At 52.6% G+C, this 16138-nt stretch overlaps 2 protein-coding genes and 1 long non-coding RNA gene across 4 annotated transcripts in view; 2 read left to right on the forward strand and 1 right to left on the reverse strand.

Annotated features, from left to right (window-relative positions):
- The window catches only part of Slc13a3 (solute carrier family 13 member 3), a 77279-nt gene extending 74649 nt beyond the window's left edge, over window positions 1–2630 (forward strand). For both annotated transcript variants that reach the window (XM_042276809.2, XM_076571149.1), the window contains one exon: window positions 1070–2630. In XM_042276809.2, coding sequence (XP_042132743.1) covers window positions 1070–1246 — 177 coding nt within the window. In that variant the 3' untranslated portion in view covers window positions 1247–2630. The remainder of the gene's footprint in view (window positions 1–1069) is intronic.
- Window positions 2631–2945: 315 nt separating this feature from the next.
- Window positions 2946–9861, reverse strand: LOC121828939 (uncharacterized). Its single transcript, XR_013050937.1, has 3 exons — window positions 9759–9861; window positions 3875–4049; window positions 2946–3343 (listed from the first exon to the last, which is right to left on the reverse strand). It is a non-coding gene; the product is annotated as an uncharacterized LOC121828939 (long non-coding RNA).
- Window positions 7395–13973, forward strand: Ocstamp (osteoclast stimulatory transmembrane protein). The gene is given in 5 exon segments (XM_006997129.4): window positions 7395–8212; window positions 10049–11048; window positions 12074–12448; window positions 12450–12514; window positions 12516–13973. Coding segments are annotated over 5 exon segments (1560 nt in total). The 5' UTR covers window positions 7395–8168; the 3' UTR covers window positions 12592–13973.
- The last annotated feature ends 2165 nt before the right edge of the window (window positions 13974–16138 follow it).

The following is a 16138-nucleotide window of genomic DNA, read 5'->3' on the forward strand; positions in this document are numbered from 1 at the left end:
CATAATTGTTAAGTGAGAAAATGATACGAGGTACTGGGGATCGAAAGAGAGTGATGGGATGGACAAAATAGCCCTTCTGTGAAAATGACTCACCAGCCTTGCGAGGAGCCATGGCGGGGGTGGAGGGCGGGGAGACTGTCCAGGCAGAGAGCCCAGCCCCTGCAGAAGTCTAAAGTGGAGAAAAGGTTTCACCCATGTCACCAGATCCACAGAGCCAGGGCTTCTGGGTCTGGGTAGGTTTTGAGAGGAATGACATTATTAGATGTGGGGTCTGGGTTTCCAGGAAACAGGCCTGAAACAATTGAGAGGCCTTCACTTTGTGACCCTGGCTGGCTCTTACCTCCGTGAGGAGAAGAGAAGGTTTATTCTGGAGCCAAATGTAAGTGAACATGGCCCAGGAACACAGATTTCGGGTACCCCAAATGGATGTTGCAGTGTGCAACTTCATGAAGTTTCATAGAAGCAGAACAGAGAAGGTCATAGACCAAGGTGTTGTCTAAATACGTTGGTGAAACATTAGCTAGGCAGGATATAGAAAATCAGCTGTAATAGCAGCTCTTGGGAGACAAAGGCAAGTTATTGGCCATCGGGAGTTGAAGGCCAGCCTCAGCTCCATGGTGAATGTGAGGCCAGTCTAGGCTGCATGAGATCCTGTCTCAATTTTTCTCTTTGAGAAGAATTTTCTTATCTGGACCTCCAGCATGTGTACCTGTGTCGTGTGTGTCTACATGGGTATGCTGAATATGGGGAGGGGCCTACGATCAAGTGGGACCATTAGGCAAGCTTGCCTTTCTCTGTCTTAAAGGGGAATTGACAACCTTGCTGAAGTGACCTTTGTGGTTAATAGGTATAACCCAAGACCACTCTGTAGCCAGCTAGAGACCCTCTGTGGAGGAGATCACTTGGCCTGGGGGCCAACCTGGGTCCTGGGAAGCATCCATGTCCTATACTTGTGGCTGGCTCCAGCACTGCCAGCTGTGGGCTGCCAGCTGTGGGCTGCCAGCTGTGGGCTGCGCCACCGTCTGCTCTGAGGGCCTGTGCTGCTTTGCTCACTCGGTCTCCACTGCAGGTGCGGACCGGCCTCCTGATGAACCTGATGGGCGTCCTGCTGCTCAGCCTGGCCATGAACACCTGGGCACAGAGCATCTTCCAGCTGGGCACCTTCCCAGACTGGGCCAACACCCACTCTGCCAACGTCACCGCTCTGCCACCCACCTCAGCCAACGGCACGGTTCAAATCCTCTGAGTCCTTCTGGGGACTTCCCTTTGGGCTGGGCCTTCTCCAGGGCTGTTGCTGTCACTTGCTGCGAGGGCCCTACAAGCTGATCGAGCAATTCTTTTCTGCAATCTGATAGGAGGCAGCAAGCAAGGGTGGCCTCCAGGGGTCCCCTTGGGCCTCTGGCTCACTGTCTGCAGCGCCTTCTCTTGCTTTCTCCTGCATTTCAAAGCCTGTCTCCTGGATCTGCTGCCTGAGGAACAGGCTGTTCTCACTGAGCTAGTCTGTGGTCAGGGTGCAGGGAAGTCCACTGGAGCCCCAAGGGACAAACCTGAAATGGCATTGCTCTTGCACACCTGGGGTTGGGGGCTATCCATGCTCATGGCTGCCACTGGCTTTAGGTCTCTGAAGACAGCACCACTCTGCTGGGGGCGGCATTGTGGCTGTAAAGCTCCAGGCCAGATGTTATAGCTGTTCACTGCAGGCTGGATTCTGCCCATTTCTGTTTAATCATCTCCCCTGTAGATGCCCAGAAGCCAGAGGTGGTCCTCCATTCCCTGGAGGACACAGGCCTCTGGAGTCTCTTTGCTGCTTCTCCAACCCCCCCCCCCCCCCCCCACACACACACACCATGGGAGTTTGAGAAACCCCAGCTCACATGTCTACCAAGATGCTTAGGGCTCTCTTTTCTCATCTGATTCCCTTAGGCCGTAACCCCAGGTCAAGCCCTGCTGGGCCCCCATTATCCATCAAGGACCCCATCTGTGGCCCTTGTGATGGGTTCTGTGGCTGCAGACCACCAGCTGTCTCTTACCCCAACCGCTGGGTCTGGCCTCCCCACTCCACCTCATGTGGTCAATATGTCTAAAATGCAAAGGCCACAGTCTTCAGGGGTGAGAGAAAAATCCGAAGGTCAGTAGAGGCCTTGAAGAAAACCATGGCAAAAAAGGAAGCATACTGTAATATGTTCTGCAGATGGAGACCCCGAGCTAGCCTGCCAGCAGAGGCTGGAGCCGGGAAGCAGACAATTGCCGTCCTTATTCCTAGCATAAGCTTCTGGCATCCTGTGAATGGAGCAGGGTGGGGACAGCGGGCAACTTGGAACTCTGCTGACACCCAGGGGCGGAGCTCTTGCTGCCTCCCCGGGGTGGACATCCCAGAGATGGACACTTTCTGATAAGGCACAAGTGAGTCAGAGTGCTTTCCCAGAGCTGGGGTGTTGGGGGACCCTGAGCTGGCGGTGGTACTACAAGACTGATCAGCTCAGCCCTCTGGGAATGGATGGTGGTGTCCCTCAGGGGACAGGGACAGACCACGCACTGAGAAGCCCATGGCCTTGTGACCACAAGATTCATGATTTCTGATACTGCTGATCAAAAATGCGCTCAAATAAAGAATGTTGGTCAATACTGGATATGATGATTCTTGGCTTTTCAGAATGAAAGCTCAGATTCCTGGTCTACAACTTCTGCAAAACTGACCTCTGACTTCCCCTCCCACACTGGCTCACCCCTATGCACACTCACACTTCCTCAGCTCTCAGGACGCTGTCATGTTTATTTCTATGTTTCTGTGTTTTCGGTTTTTTGAGACAGGGTTTCTCTGTGTAGCCCTGGCTGTCCTGGAACTCACTCTGTAGACCAGGCTGTCCTCCAACTCATAGAGATCCACCTGCCTCTGTCTCCTGGAGTTCTGGAATTTCAGGCATGAGCTCCCACCACCCGGAAGATTTATTTTCTTGTTTATTCCATGCCTCACCTTGTAGAGTATAAACAACAAAAGCCATTCTCTGGCTCCCTGATGTAACCCAGATGTCTGGACCAGGTTCCAGCACATAGCCAGTGCTCAGTAAGTCCTCGATCCAGGAACTGACCGCAGGGTGGAACATGCCCTCCGTCCGTTCTCCACTCCTCACCATGGTCCATTCAGCAGGCACTCAGCCTGTGTGATGTACTGGTTCAGATGTAGAAGGAGGAGCAGGTGTGGGATAGTAAACACAGTACAATGACAGTCATCATTTAAATGGCCACGTGATGAGCTGACTCAGGCCGTGGGTTTCGGGTGGGCTTCCCTGAGGAGGTGGCATTGGGCTGAAGCCGGACACAGTGGCTAGATACTCATAGCTCCCTGGAAAGGAGAACGTGGAAGTGGTGGGGACTCTGGAGGAGGATGAACAGCATGGGACAATGACCTCAGGTTCTGGGCTGTCAGCTGGGTCTTCCAGTGGCAACTATCCTCACTTCTGCCAGGACAGGACCCCAGGGTGTCGCTGGCCCCCTTTACTGAGGCAAGAGGACAGGGCACTGGCAGAGGCACTCGCCACTCGCCACGGTGGTGTGGGAACAGGGGAGACTGAGTCACAGGAAATACACTAGGGCTCATCTGGAGCCTGCCAGGGGTGCCAGAAGTCAGAGAGGACAAACAAGCCAGTGCCAGCCCAGTTTGTCATCTACAGCTGCTCAGTAACCCACCCAGCACTGTGGCCGCGGGACTGATTTGCTGGTCCTCCGCCCCTGGGCAGAGCTCTGTGGAACCCCGGCACCTCATCACCTCCAAGAACATGAGCAAAGGCTCCTTGGTGTGGCTGGGGGCTGGCTAAACTGTGTTAGCAGGTCACAGAACTTGGCTGCTGCCGGAATGTTCCCAGTGGTCACTAACCCTCTGCCGTCCCTCTTCAGGTGGCTTCCCAGCTCCCAGCTTGGATCTTGGTAAGCAGCGGCATTGGGAACAGGAGTTGAGGTTGTTGGCTCTGCTGAATGTTTTTGGCCTGTGGCTTGAGCCTGACAGAAGCCGCGGACAGTGAAATCCAGGTGGTGATGGCCGTTGCATCTCACTGAAGGGGAAAGAGATGTGTTTTAGGGGTGGGCTCACAGCTGTGGAGACTTGGGGAATTCCCACACCTGACGGGATGGCGCACGGGGGACCGGCAGGTTGAGAGTAGGAAAAAAATGACGGTTGGGCCTGGAAGACCGCAGTCTGCGGCAGACCTCTCACCCGGCCCTTCTTTTCAGCCCCTCCTTTTGCTGATTGGACCAGGCCCACTCCTGTTCTGAGGACCATCTTCTTTGCTCCAAGTCCATTGACCTAAAAGTTAATCTAATCAAAAACACCCTCACAGAAACATCCAGAATAATGCTGGACCATCGTTGGTACCGTGGCTTGGCCAAGTTGGCACATACAATCCCACCTGCCCCACCAACAGAAACCAGAACACACGGAACCTTCTGTGTGGCCTTTCCGGGTCACGCCTGGGCACAGGGTGGGGAGGAGGAGTGGGGTGTGGAAGGAGCAGCCCCCGCAGTCACGGCGCGTGGCTCACCCTGTCAGAGTGCACCCCACCCCCCCAGCCCGCAGCAGTGCCCGCCGAGACTCCCTTCTCCTTCCTTTGCCCTCAGTGAAGACACTTCTCACCAAACTTCAGCGTCAGGACGGCACCTATGAGTCTGGGATCCTATCTTTCCTGGGGAACAAAAATGCCAATCTGGGTGTGGTTCTGCACACCTGTCACCCTAGGGCTTGTGAGACCGAGGCACGAAAGATTAGGAGTTAGGCTTGTCAGGATAGCCTGGGCTACATAGTGAGCTCCTGAGTCCAGATATAAACAAGCGAGATAGCAGCTGAGTAGCTGGTGTGGGGTCGTCGTAGCAGGCTTTCGTGGACTGCCAGCCCCCATCACGACACAGACTTATTATTAATTACGAATGCTTGGTCTTAGCGTAGGCCTGTCCCACTAGCTCTCATAACTTATTTTAAGGTGTCTCTCTTCATCTATGTTTTGCCTTGGGGCTTCTGACTTTTCTTTCATTCTGTATGTCCTACTTTCCTGCTTCCTCCATGTCTGGCCGGCCCCTGGTGTCTCCCTCTCTCTTTCTCCCTCATTATTTCTCAAGCCTAGATTCCTCCTCCTACTTATTCTATCAGCCCGTCAGCCCCACCTGTCCCTCTCCTGCTTAGCTATTGGCCATTCAGCTTTTTATTAGACCAGATGACTTAGGCAGGCAAGGTAAAAACAAATGCAACACGTCTTCACATAGTTAAACAAATGTTCTATTCCACGACAGGTCATGCCATAAACACCCCTCTCACCCCAGGCCCCAAGTCTGCATACTGTCTGTCCAACCCTGGCTCTCTGCTTTCCACTCAGCCACCTCCCTGGCCTGTGAAGGAATATGACCTCAGGGCCCCACAGTCTGAGCTGGAAGCTGTCTCAGCTCCAGTGGTCACTGGCTCCGGCTGTCCTGAGCAGCACTGCCCACAGCACTTTCTGAGGTGATGGAGGTGATTGCCAATTGCCCACCTAACATTTAGGCCACTGCATGAGTGATTCCCCTCGGTACTTACAGTTGTGCAAAAAATAAATATAAATTATCCTGTAATGTTTTTGTATATTTCTTACATGCTAAGCAGGTTCATATCTGGGATATATTCAGTGGGACAAATATTTTATTAAAATGGCTTTCGGGGCAGGCCCAATGGCCTAGCAGGTAAAGGAGCTTGCTGCCAGGCCTTCTGACCTAAGTTCAATCCTTAGGACCCACATGGTGGGAGGAGAGAACTAACTCTTCAGATTGGTTGTCCCTGGAGACACACACACACACACACACATTGATAAAATGGTTTTCAGTTTTTATGTCTTTACTAGAAACTTCTATGGCTCCTGCTGGCGGCTCCCATTCTGTTTCTGTTAGGTTGACTGTGGTAGGACGTGTTGTGTGTCCACGTTCGTGTGAGTGCCATAGACAACCCTCAGCAGCTGTCCCCCTGACCACACTGAGCTTCAAGACACACTTCACCCAGGCCAGCCAGCCAGCAAGCTCCAGGAACCCCATTTCCACCTCCCCAGGTTAGACTGTGAGTGCCTGCCACCCCGCTGTCCCCCTGCCCCCCGGATTCCGGGGCTAGGACTCAGGTCCTCAGGCTTGCACAGAAAACACTTTACAGCCGTGCCATCTCCACAGCCTGCTGGGAAGGTTTTAGCCACCTGTGTGTTCTCAGCCATATGCCCGGCATCCACCTTCTCACCACTATGCTGACAAGCGCAGGGACACAGCACACTGTGGGGCTGTGAGGTGAGTGACCCTGGGAACAGCTGAAGACGCCCCACTTCCTCTTTGTCTCGTGGCTCTGATTCTGAGGAGATTCAATTCCCACTCCCGGCCCAGCCCTGTTGACCGTGGTGACTCAAGCCCTTCCGGATGCCGTGGGCCTTAAAGCCAGGCCAGACTTGCCTGAGTAGAGGTGACTATGCACTATACCAAAAGAACCCCAAAATATGTCCTGCCCCTTGCTCCCCAGGCCCTGTGCCCCACTCTCCTGCGGCCACCTGAGGCTCCCCCCAAATGGCCTCTGAGAGCTGGGCAAAGGCTGGCCGTGGTTTATGGGATGCAGTCCCAAACTCTGATGAGACCCAAGCTAGGGGATAGGGATGGGGTGGGGGGCATGGAGGACATTTGGCCTAGCAGTCAAGTCTGAGCAGCCTGGATCCCGCTCAGGCAAGGCTAGAACCCAGAGGGAAGGGTTTATGCCATGAACATTTATGTACTGCCTGCTGAATACTTTGTGCGCATTTCCAAGCTCACGGAGTAAGAGCTTTGTTTTCACATAGCGGAGGATGCTGAGACTTCAGAGAGGAACAGCGTCTAGCTCCAGGTCACTCAGCACAGTAGTGTGAAAGCCTGAATTTGGTTTTGATCTGTTGCCTCTACAAAGAGGCCAGCTGATTAGCTCCTGCAGCCCACTAGACAGCAGAGGACCCAAGCCTCCTATAAGACTGACCAGTGTGTGTGTGTGTGTGTGTGTGTGTGTCCGTGTGTGTCCACGCGCATGTGTGGTGTGTCGGCTCCCTCTCTCCCTCCTCCTTCCTTCCCTGTTTCCTACTATTTCCTTCTTTCCTGGATTTAAAACCTTGGTCATTTTGGCATCAAAGTGTGAGTGTCCCATTGAGATTCCTGGTTAGGCAACAGGATGTGAACTCAGAGAGTAGCAGACCCATAAAGCCTGAGCATTGGCTGCTTCTGGGCTCTACTGTGTGCCAAGGCTTTTCTGGGGGCTGGATGGGGAGCTGGTGCCTGGGAAGTCTCCTGGCTTCCTGGAGGGGCTCATGGCCGGCCCTCTGAGGGTCTGGTTGCAGGTCTCCTTCAGTTATGTGCTATGTGAACTCACTTCCCCTATAGGCCTTAGCCTGTGGCCCAGCAGGATATCCTTATAAGGGAAGATGACTGGTTGTCAATCACGTCCCTTGCAGGGTGGGGGGGAATGACATCCCATGACGGAGGAGGCCTCTTGGGGACAGAGTCCTGGTGTAGACAGTGATGGTGATTGATGCTGGGGAGAGAGCTCTGCATGCCAGGTGGGAATGAGCTTGAATGGCCTAGAGTTACACTTTCTGGGCAATCACCATGGGGACATGTGCACCTATTGAGCACCTACTGTTTTCAAAGCAGTCTGCATTTATTATTCCCTTTCCATGGCTGTACATGGTGGCTAAGAACAGCACAGTGTAGCCTTAGCAAAGGTCCCTGTGGGACTCCTGTGGATTTTTATCCCCAGAGTCAGGGACTGGATTCTCCTGGGGGGCTTAACCATGGGAGAAGGGACAGGGAAGCAGAGTGGAGTTCTTAGTCTGGTGTTACTGTTAATGAGCTGCATGGTTTCTCTGAACCTCAATTTCTTCCTCTGTGAAATGGGCTAATTCTACCTTCCTCAAGATCACAGGCAATGCTTGGAAAATATGTCTCCTCCCACCCCTGTCTGCTCCTGACTGCCTTTCAGGAGAGGATGAGGCAGCTGGCCCAGCCCCCAAGAGGTGGGCCTCTGAAGGGCAGGATGAGGCAGCCAGGAGGGTTTGTTTAAAGGGAAAGAAGAAGAAGCGACCGGACTCTCCGGTCCCCACACTTCCTCTCGACCTGCCGTGGCTGCCACGGCAGCTGCCTGAACACAGCTCTCAAAGACCATGAGGGACAACAGAGGAGCCACGGAACACCTCCTCAGGTTGGGGTAGGTCTGGGGAGTGGGACACAAGGGATGTGCAAGAAAAGTCAGCAGCCCCCCGCAATGGGCGTGAGCTCCGGTCTCAAGCCTTGCCCTCACCCGCTGGCTGTGACCGCCAATGAATCCTCACCTTTCTAGGCCTCGGGTTCCTCCTGCAGAATGGAAATGATAGCAATGGCTGTAAGGCTGTGTGGGAACAGAATGAGGGGTGTGCAGAGGATGCGGCTCAGAGAGAGAGAGTGTCACCCCTGCTGTTGGTAATATCCTGCTGAGTACCTGACATGGCTTCCAGTTCTTAAGAGCATTTATGTTCCTCGATATTATTTCAGTTCCCTGTTCCAAAACTAACCATGCTGTGTGTAGTGTGTGTAGTCCCAACCCCTCAGTGTCCTCAGGGACCAGGAAGGGGGTACAGGTGTAGGACTCAGTGACAAGCACCTGTAGGGGGCGCCCTCTGACGTGCAGCCCGGGAGGCCCTGGATGTCTCGCTCCACCCAGCAGTGAGAAGCCAGAAGTTCATGTTTCATTTTGACCCCTGAATCCAGCTGTGGTGTGACCTCCCTCCTGCTGTCACTAGTGTGAACACCGAGGAGTTCAGAGTTGGTGTGTCTCCAACGCTGAGCTCACGGTAATTGCTGAAGAAATATTCCCTGAGGGCCGGAGAGACAGACTACTCAGGGACGTGCCCGCTGCACAGGCTCGGGGACCTGATTTCAGTGCCCAGGACTCATGTGAGAAAGCCTGGGTATGAGAGAACACACACACACCTGCGATCCAGCACTGGGAGGTGGAGACAGCTCCCGGGGGCTTCTGGCCAGCCAGTTTAGGTAACGTGGTGAGCACCGGGCCAATGAGAGACCGTGTCTCAGAAAAATGGGATGGGCCTGTGAGAAATCTCAGTCAGTGAAAGTGCCTGACACTGAGTTGGGAGACCCAAGTTCAATCCTTAAAACCCACGTGATAGAAGGGGAGAAGCAGATCCTGGAAGTAAGACATCCTGTGACTCTCGAAAGTTGTCCTCTGACTTCTACACACACGCACACATATGCACGCATGCATGCACAAACACACACTCACACGCATGCATGCACAAACACACACGCACACACAGAGGCATGCAATCACCCATACACACACACGAGCACGTGTGTACACACACATGTGCACACCCACACATACACAGAGGCATGCAAGCACCTACACACAAAATTAAAATGTGATTTAAAAAATTAAGGTGCAGAATGAATAATGTAGACACGTATGTTGACATGCAGGCGCAAATTTACACAATAAATAAAAAATAAAGAAATGTCATTTCAATGACTAATATAAGGCTGGTTGAAGAGAAAAGGTCCCTAAGAGGCCGACTGCGCCACCTCCTTGCCTGTAAATGACGAGGGGACACTGAGATCTGTAAAGAGTATGAATGGGGGGACCACCAGTGAGCCACACCGACTGTGTTGGGGGAGGGAGGGTAACATTGCCCCCTCTCGTTCTCTCCTTTTACTGCATTCTCTCCGTCAGCCACGCTTCTCCTCCCTCCACTACTTACCCGCGGCTCTGAGAGCCCGCGACCGTGGCCACAGTCCGGACACCTAGCCCACATCCTCAAGTATTGCAGGGATGTTAGGCTGTTGACTGACAGCCCTGTAGACTTCTGGGGAAGGCTCTGATTGGTTCCGCTTGTGTTACGCCCACCCCCATGGACGGAATGCCTCTGATTGGTCTCTCTGGATAGTTGCTTATCCCTGTGGTTCTAGGAGTAGAGTCTATTAGCAGCCTGGCTGGCGGGGCAGACCCGCACCCTCCTGACACGGGACTCCCCTGTTTCCTTGTGTGCAGGTGGAAGTTCTGGCGCTTGGGAATCGGCAAGGCACTTGTCCCGCTGCAGAGGGCCTGGAAAGCCTTCTCCCAGCCTGTCCCAGCCAGCTGCGGTGACCTGCTGATTCAGCTGCTCCTGTGTGTTTCCCTGGCTAGTGTCACCGCAGGCCTGGTTCATCACTGGCTGATCTCTTCGCAGCTTTATCCTCGGGGACCCCCTGCCCTGGTGACCACTGTCTGTGGTCTCCTGGTCTTCCTGAGCCTGGGCCTGGTGCCCCCCATACGCTGCCTATTTGCGCTCAGTGTGCCTACCCTGGGCTCCGAGCAGGGCCGCCGGCTACTCCTGTCCTACAGTGTGGCCAACCTGGCTGTTGCTGTGGTGCCAAATGTCTTAGCCAACGTGGGTGCCGCTGGGCGAGTGCTGAGCTGTGTTACTAAGGGCTCGTTGGAGAGTCTGCTTAACACCACTTATCAGCTGCGCCTGGCATCCCAGGCACTGGGCACAGTCGGCCATGCTGGCGGCCGGAGCCTGGCGTTTGAGGCACAGGGCAACGGTTCGGTCTTCCGCCTTCACATGCGCACGGTCACTCAGCAGATCCTGGAGGACTTCTCTGGCCTGGAGTTCCTGGCTCAGGCAGCCCTGGGGGTTCAGCGGGTAGTCACCGGGCTGTTGATGCTGGGCCTCCTGGGCGAGTCTGCCTGGTACCTTCACCGCTACCTCACTGATCTGCGCTTCGACAATATCTATGCCACTCGGCAGCTGGTTCAGCAGCTGGCCCAGGCTGGTGCCACACATCTGCTGGCCTCTCCACCTCCCTGGCTGCTCCAAGCGGCCCAGCCAAAGCTGTCGCGTGAGGAGGTGCTGAGCTGCCTCCTCAGGCTGGGACTACTGGCACTGCTCCTAGCAGCTACGGCTGTGACAGTGGCCACAGACTATGGGGCCTTCCTCCTGGCGCAGGCAGCTGTGGCCTGGGCTCAGAAGCTGCCCACTGTCCCCATCACACTCACAGTGAAGTATGACGTAAGTGCACGGCGGGAGGGGTCTGTTCGGTTCTCTGAGTCATCATCCTTGGATACTCCTAGGTGTCATAGCCATGATATGGAGACATGGAGAAGAGGAAAACAGAATGAAACACAGGGAGGGGCCAGGGCAGGGTACAGCCCCCAGGTACACACCCCCACCCACCTCCACACACCCCCACCCCGTGACTGCTTCCTCCAGCTGGGCACGCCTCCCTTCTCACCTCCTTCCCAAAAGGCCTTTGTGTTGTAGACCCATCAAAGAATCGAATCATGGATTGGTACGGAGCCCCCATGATCTGATCCTCCCTGGGAACACCTTCACAGACACACTCACTCTGTGCCTTGCAGACAATCCCATCAAACTGACAGACCATCACAACACCCAAAGCATTGATGGGTGGGGCTGTTTCTGCTTTTTTTTTTTTTTTTTTTTTTTGTTGTTGTTGTTGTTGTTGTTTAAGACAGAGTTTCACTGGGCGGTGATGGCACACTCCTTTAATCCCAGCACTCGAGAGGCAGAGGCAGGCGGATCTCTGTGAATTCGAGGCCAGCCTGGTCTACAAAGCGAGTTTCAGGATAGGCTCCAAAGCTACACAGAAAAAACCTTGTCTCAGAAAAACCAAAACAAACAAACAAACAAAAAAAGACAGGGTTTCACTATAAATAGTGAGTGACCTGCAGTTCAGTAATGTAGAACAGGCTGGTCTTGAACTCACAGAGATCCACCTGCCACTACCTCCTGAGTGCTGAGATTAAAAGCGTGCACCACTGCTCCCGGTATACCCAGTGATTGGGTGGAACCCAGGGCTTCCTACACGCTAGTCATTGATACACCCAACCCCAGCTTTAGTTTTCTCTAAAATACTTTACTCAAAGGTAGTAAGAATAACAGAGGTAACATTTGTGTGGCGCCGGGTTTGTGGCTACCGAGTCACAGTTGCCCCTCTCTCAACCCATTCTGTAGGTGGCAGGGATGGGGACGGCCTGATGGCACCTCTGACTCGATCCTTTTCTGTTGTGAAGGCCTCCTATAAACTCCTAGACTTCATCCACTTCGTCCTCAACCAGCCTCCGGTGGAGAGCGTGTTTGCCTCGGCACAGCGCTCCTTCCAGTGGGAGCTGTACTCCTTGCCCCACGACTGCCACCTGCCTCGGGCTCAGCCGCCCCGCGTCACGGTCGCGCTGGCCGCGGGCGCCCTGCAGCTGCTGGCGGGTGCCACCTTAGTGCTGCAGGCCTACGCTTGGCGCCTGCGGCATGCCATCGCAGCCTCCTTCTTCCCGGCCCAGGAAGCCAGGAGGGTTAGCCACTTGAAGGACCGGCTCCAGAGGAGACACGACCGGAGTGACCGCCTGGACAGACAGGCCTGCACCATGGGCACCTGGGAACCCAGGGAAGCCGTGCAGGGGACGAGAGCTCCGGAGTCACAGGGACCTCAGTCGCTTGGCCCCTCTTTGGCCTCCGTGTGACCTTGGGTAGGTCACTGCAAGTCTCGGAGCCTCGCTTTCCGTATCTACATGATGAACGTGCATGGCAACCTTGATCTGCTTTTCACGTGGGATGTGCTGAAATCATGGCGAGCGGAAGGCATGGAAGAGTAGGGAAGGCGCCTGCGCAGTCAAGAGGCTGGGAAGCCTGGGAGGACCAGGACAGCTCAGTTCCTTCCCGCTAGATGGAGAAATGACCTGGTAACATCCACATGGAGATTCTGCCTGTGGGTTTACCTCAGCACTCCTCTGACTTAGAAGTCTCTGAATCCTCAGAATTTACAGTAATCGAAAAGTTTGAGTTTATAAATGAGTATATTTATTAAGTATAAGAGTAAATACTTTTGCTATTTCCTGTTCCTTTGGGGCCTTTCTGTCTAGACTTACCAAGTTTAGTAAATAAAACCACAAGATGCTCTGTGGTGATATGTAGTGTACCCTAGTAAAATATGCCTGCAGATCAGAGAACACAACAAGCCACTAGATTAAACATAGATGCCAGGCAGTGGTGCTGTGGGATGTTCTGTATGGCAAATGTGTTGCTCTGATTGTTCAATACTTAAAACACTGATTGGCCCATGGCTAGGCAGGAAGTATAGGCGGGACTAATAGAGAGGAGAAAAGAAAGAACAGGAAGGCAGAAGGAGTCACTGCCAGCTGCCGCCAGAACAAGCAGCATGTGAAGACGCCAGTAAGCCACGAGTCATGTGGCAAGGTATAGAAATGGATTAATTTAAGCTATAAGAACAGTTAGCAAGAAGCCTGCCACGGCCATACAGTTTGTAAACAATATAAGTCTCTGTGTTTACTTGGTCTGGTCTGAGCAGCTGTGGGACTGGCGGGTGACAAAGATTTGTCCTGACTGTGGGCAAGGCAGGAAAACTCTAGCTACACAGTGGTGGCACACACCTTTAATCCTAGCACTCAGGAGGCAGAGATCCATCTGGATCTCTGTGAGTTCAAAGTCACCCTGGACTACATGAGATTGACTCAGTCTAGGAGAGAAACAGAGCCAGGCAGTGGTGGCACATGCCTTTAATCCCAATACTTGGGAGTCACACGCCTTTAATCCCAGCACTAAGAAGGAAGTGATATGGCTGGGCAGAGAAAGGTATATAAGGTGTGAGGAGACAGGAACTAAAGGACTTAGAGACATTCATTCAGAGGATTTGTGGAGTTGGCGAGGTGAGACATGGCAGTGGCTTGTTCCTTTGTCTCTCTGATCTCTCAGCATTTATCCCAATATCTAGCTCTGGGTTTATTATTTTAAGACACATTAGGAATTTGTTCAACAATGCTTAATTTTGAATTTCTGAGAAGGGACACATTTGTTTAGTATCCAGTGACATGTGGTTATGAACCTGGCCTCTGGTTAGCCATGCATGGCCTTGAGTTCCCCATAGTAAAATAATAATAAAATGACAAATTTCAGTGAGAATCAAGTGTTCTGAGCTGGCTCTGTGGAGAGGGAGAGTATGAGGGAAAACAGGATGGGAAATGTAAGGAGAAGTAGCCCCAAAGCCTGTATATTGTGAAAACCCGAGGCTCATATCTATTTTCACAGCATCAGTACCATAATAAACACAGGTGATGAACCACATCGCTATGACTGTGGCTACAACAGACTCTTTGGCATCTGCAGTGATCTGAGAGAGGACGGCCCCATAGGCCTGTATATTTGAATGCTTGGTCCCCAGTTGGTAGAATTGTTTGGGAAGGATTAGGAGGTGTGGCCTTGTTGAAGGAGGTGTGTCACTGGGAGTGGACTTTGAGGTATCAAAAGACTCAGACCATTCCCAGTAAACTCTCTCTGCTTCATGCTTGTAGATGAAGCTGTGAGCTCTCAGCTACTGCTCCAGCACCATGCCTGTCTGTCTGTCTGCTGCCATGCTCCCCGTCATGATGGTTATGGACCCTAACCCTTTGGAAATTTAAGTCCCAAGTGAACTTTTTCTTCTATAAATTGCCTTGGTCAAGGTGTTTTATCACAGCAATAGGAAAGTAACTATGATGGCGTCATTTCTTTTCTTTCCCCTTTCTTTATTTATTTTGTCTTGGGATAGGGTCTCATGTAGCCCAGGCTGCCCTCAAACTCACTGTGCAGGCAAGGACAACCTTAAACTTCCTGATCCTACTGCTTCCACCTCCCACATGCTAGAATTACAGCTAGCCCAGAATACAGAGCAGAGGAAGGGAGAGCCAGCCTCAATCAGGGGGAAGGGCAAGACCAAGGCCGGAGGCTGTCCTCTCACCTCCACATGCATGCTGTGCCCTGCGTCTTCCCAGAGGTGCTCACAGGCTCATGTGTGTGCATGTGCGCACACACATACATACACAAACTGTGCACACAGGGAAAAGAAAAGAGAAGGAAGGAAGGAAGAAAGAAAGGGGGAAAGTTTAGATATTTTCCTTTCAGGTATAGACTCAGATTATTATATTTAATATAATTTCTCTGAATTAAGTACATCCAGTAGTATTAAAAATGAAAAGGAGAATAAGTTCAGACTAGATAAACAGACTTGTGGCTGCCAGTCTGAGTTCCACAGGATAACTGAGCGATTGAAGGTGTCTTTCACTGGCCACTAACCTATCCATGGAGGCCTTACCACAGGAATCCCTGAAGACCCGCCTCCTGACACCATTACTTGTGGAGCTAGGATATCAGCATCTGAATTTGGGGCACACAGACCAGTCACTTCAGGGACCTTACAATATCTAGACAGTTCTGTGGGAAGCAGAGGGACATTTTGGGACAACATGAGCTCTATTCCAAACACTCGCAAGTTTGAACCAACTCCCCTGAGGTTGACCTCTGCCCTCCAAATGTACACACACACACACACACACACACACACACACACACACACACACGGTAAATAACTGCATTGCATTCCTGAACTCACAGCTGTTGTGGTTGCCTATACAGAACAAGCCTATCAACATCCTGGAATGGACTGGGGAGGGGCACACAAGGCCTCACCCCTAGTGGAGGAGGAGCTATTAGCAGCCAATGGCTCCTGGGGTGGGGGAGTCCTTTTTCTTTTGGGGGTGTGGCTCCTGGGGGTTGCCCACACTCCAGTAGATGGCCCCACACCGTGCTCTTACTGGCAACACTAATTGGATTTGTGATACATTGTATATACCCATGAAATTCCCAAAGATTAAATCAGAATATCATAACAAATAAACAAATGGACTACAGCAGGACTGGGCACAGAACAGGTCTCCCAAATGTCAATCGGATGAGTAAGTGGTATGGTGAATGGAGACTTGCCTTCCTCCTAACACAGACCCTCTCACACAGATCTGGGTCCTGTCTTTTTTTTTTTTTTTTCCCGAGACAGGGTTTCTCTGTGTAGTTTTGGTGCCTGTCCTGGATCTCACTCTGTATCCCAGGCTGGCCTCAAACTCACAGAGATCCACCTGGCTCTGACTCCCGAGTGCTGGGAGTAAAGGCGTGTGCCACCAGCGCCCGGCTCTGGCTCCTGTCTTAGCAAATCTGAAGTGTAGACTGACTCACAGGGGCGCCTTGTTTGCCGATAACAGAAAGTATCTCTGAATGACTGAAAAGGCAAGCTGTAGGTGTTGGGAAGGTCCAGAATC

This window comes from Peromyscus maniculatus, chromosome 4 (genome assembly GCF_049852395.1).
Source record: "Peromyscus maniculatus bairdii isolate BWxNUB_F1_BW_parent chromosome 4, HU_Pman_BW_mat_3.1, whole genome shotgun sequence".
NCBI lineage: Eukaryota > Metazoa > Chordata > Mammalia > Rodentia > Cricetidae > Peromyscus > Peromyscus maniculatus.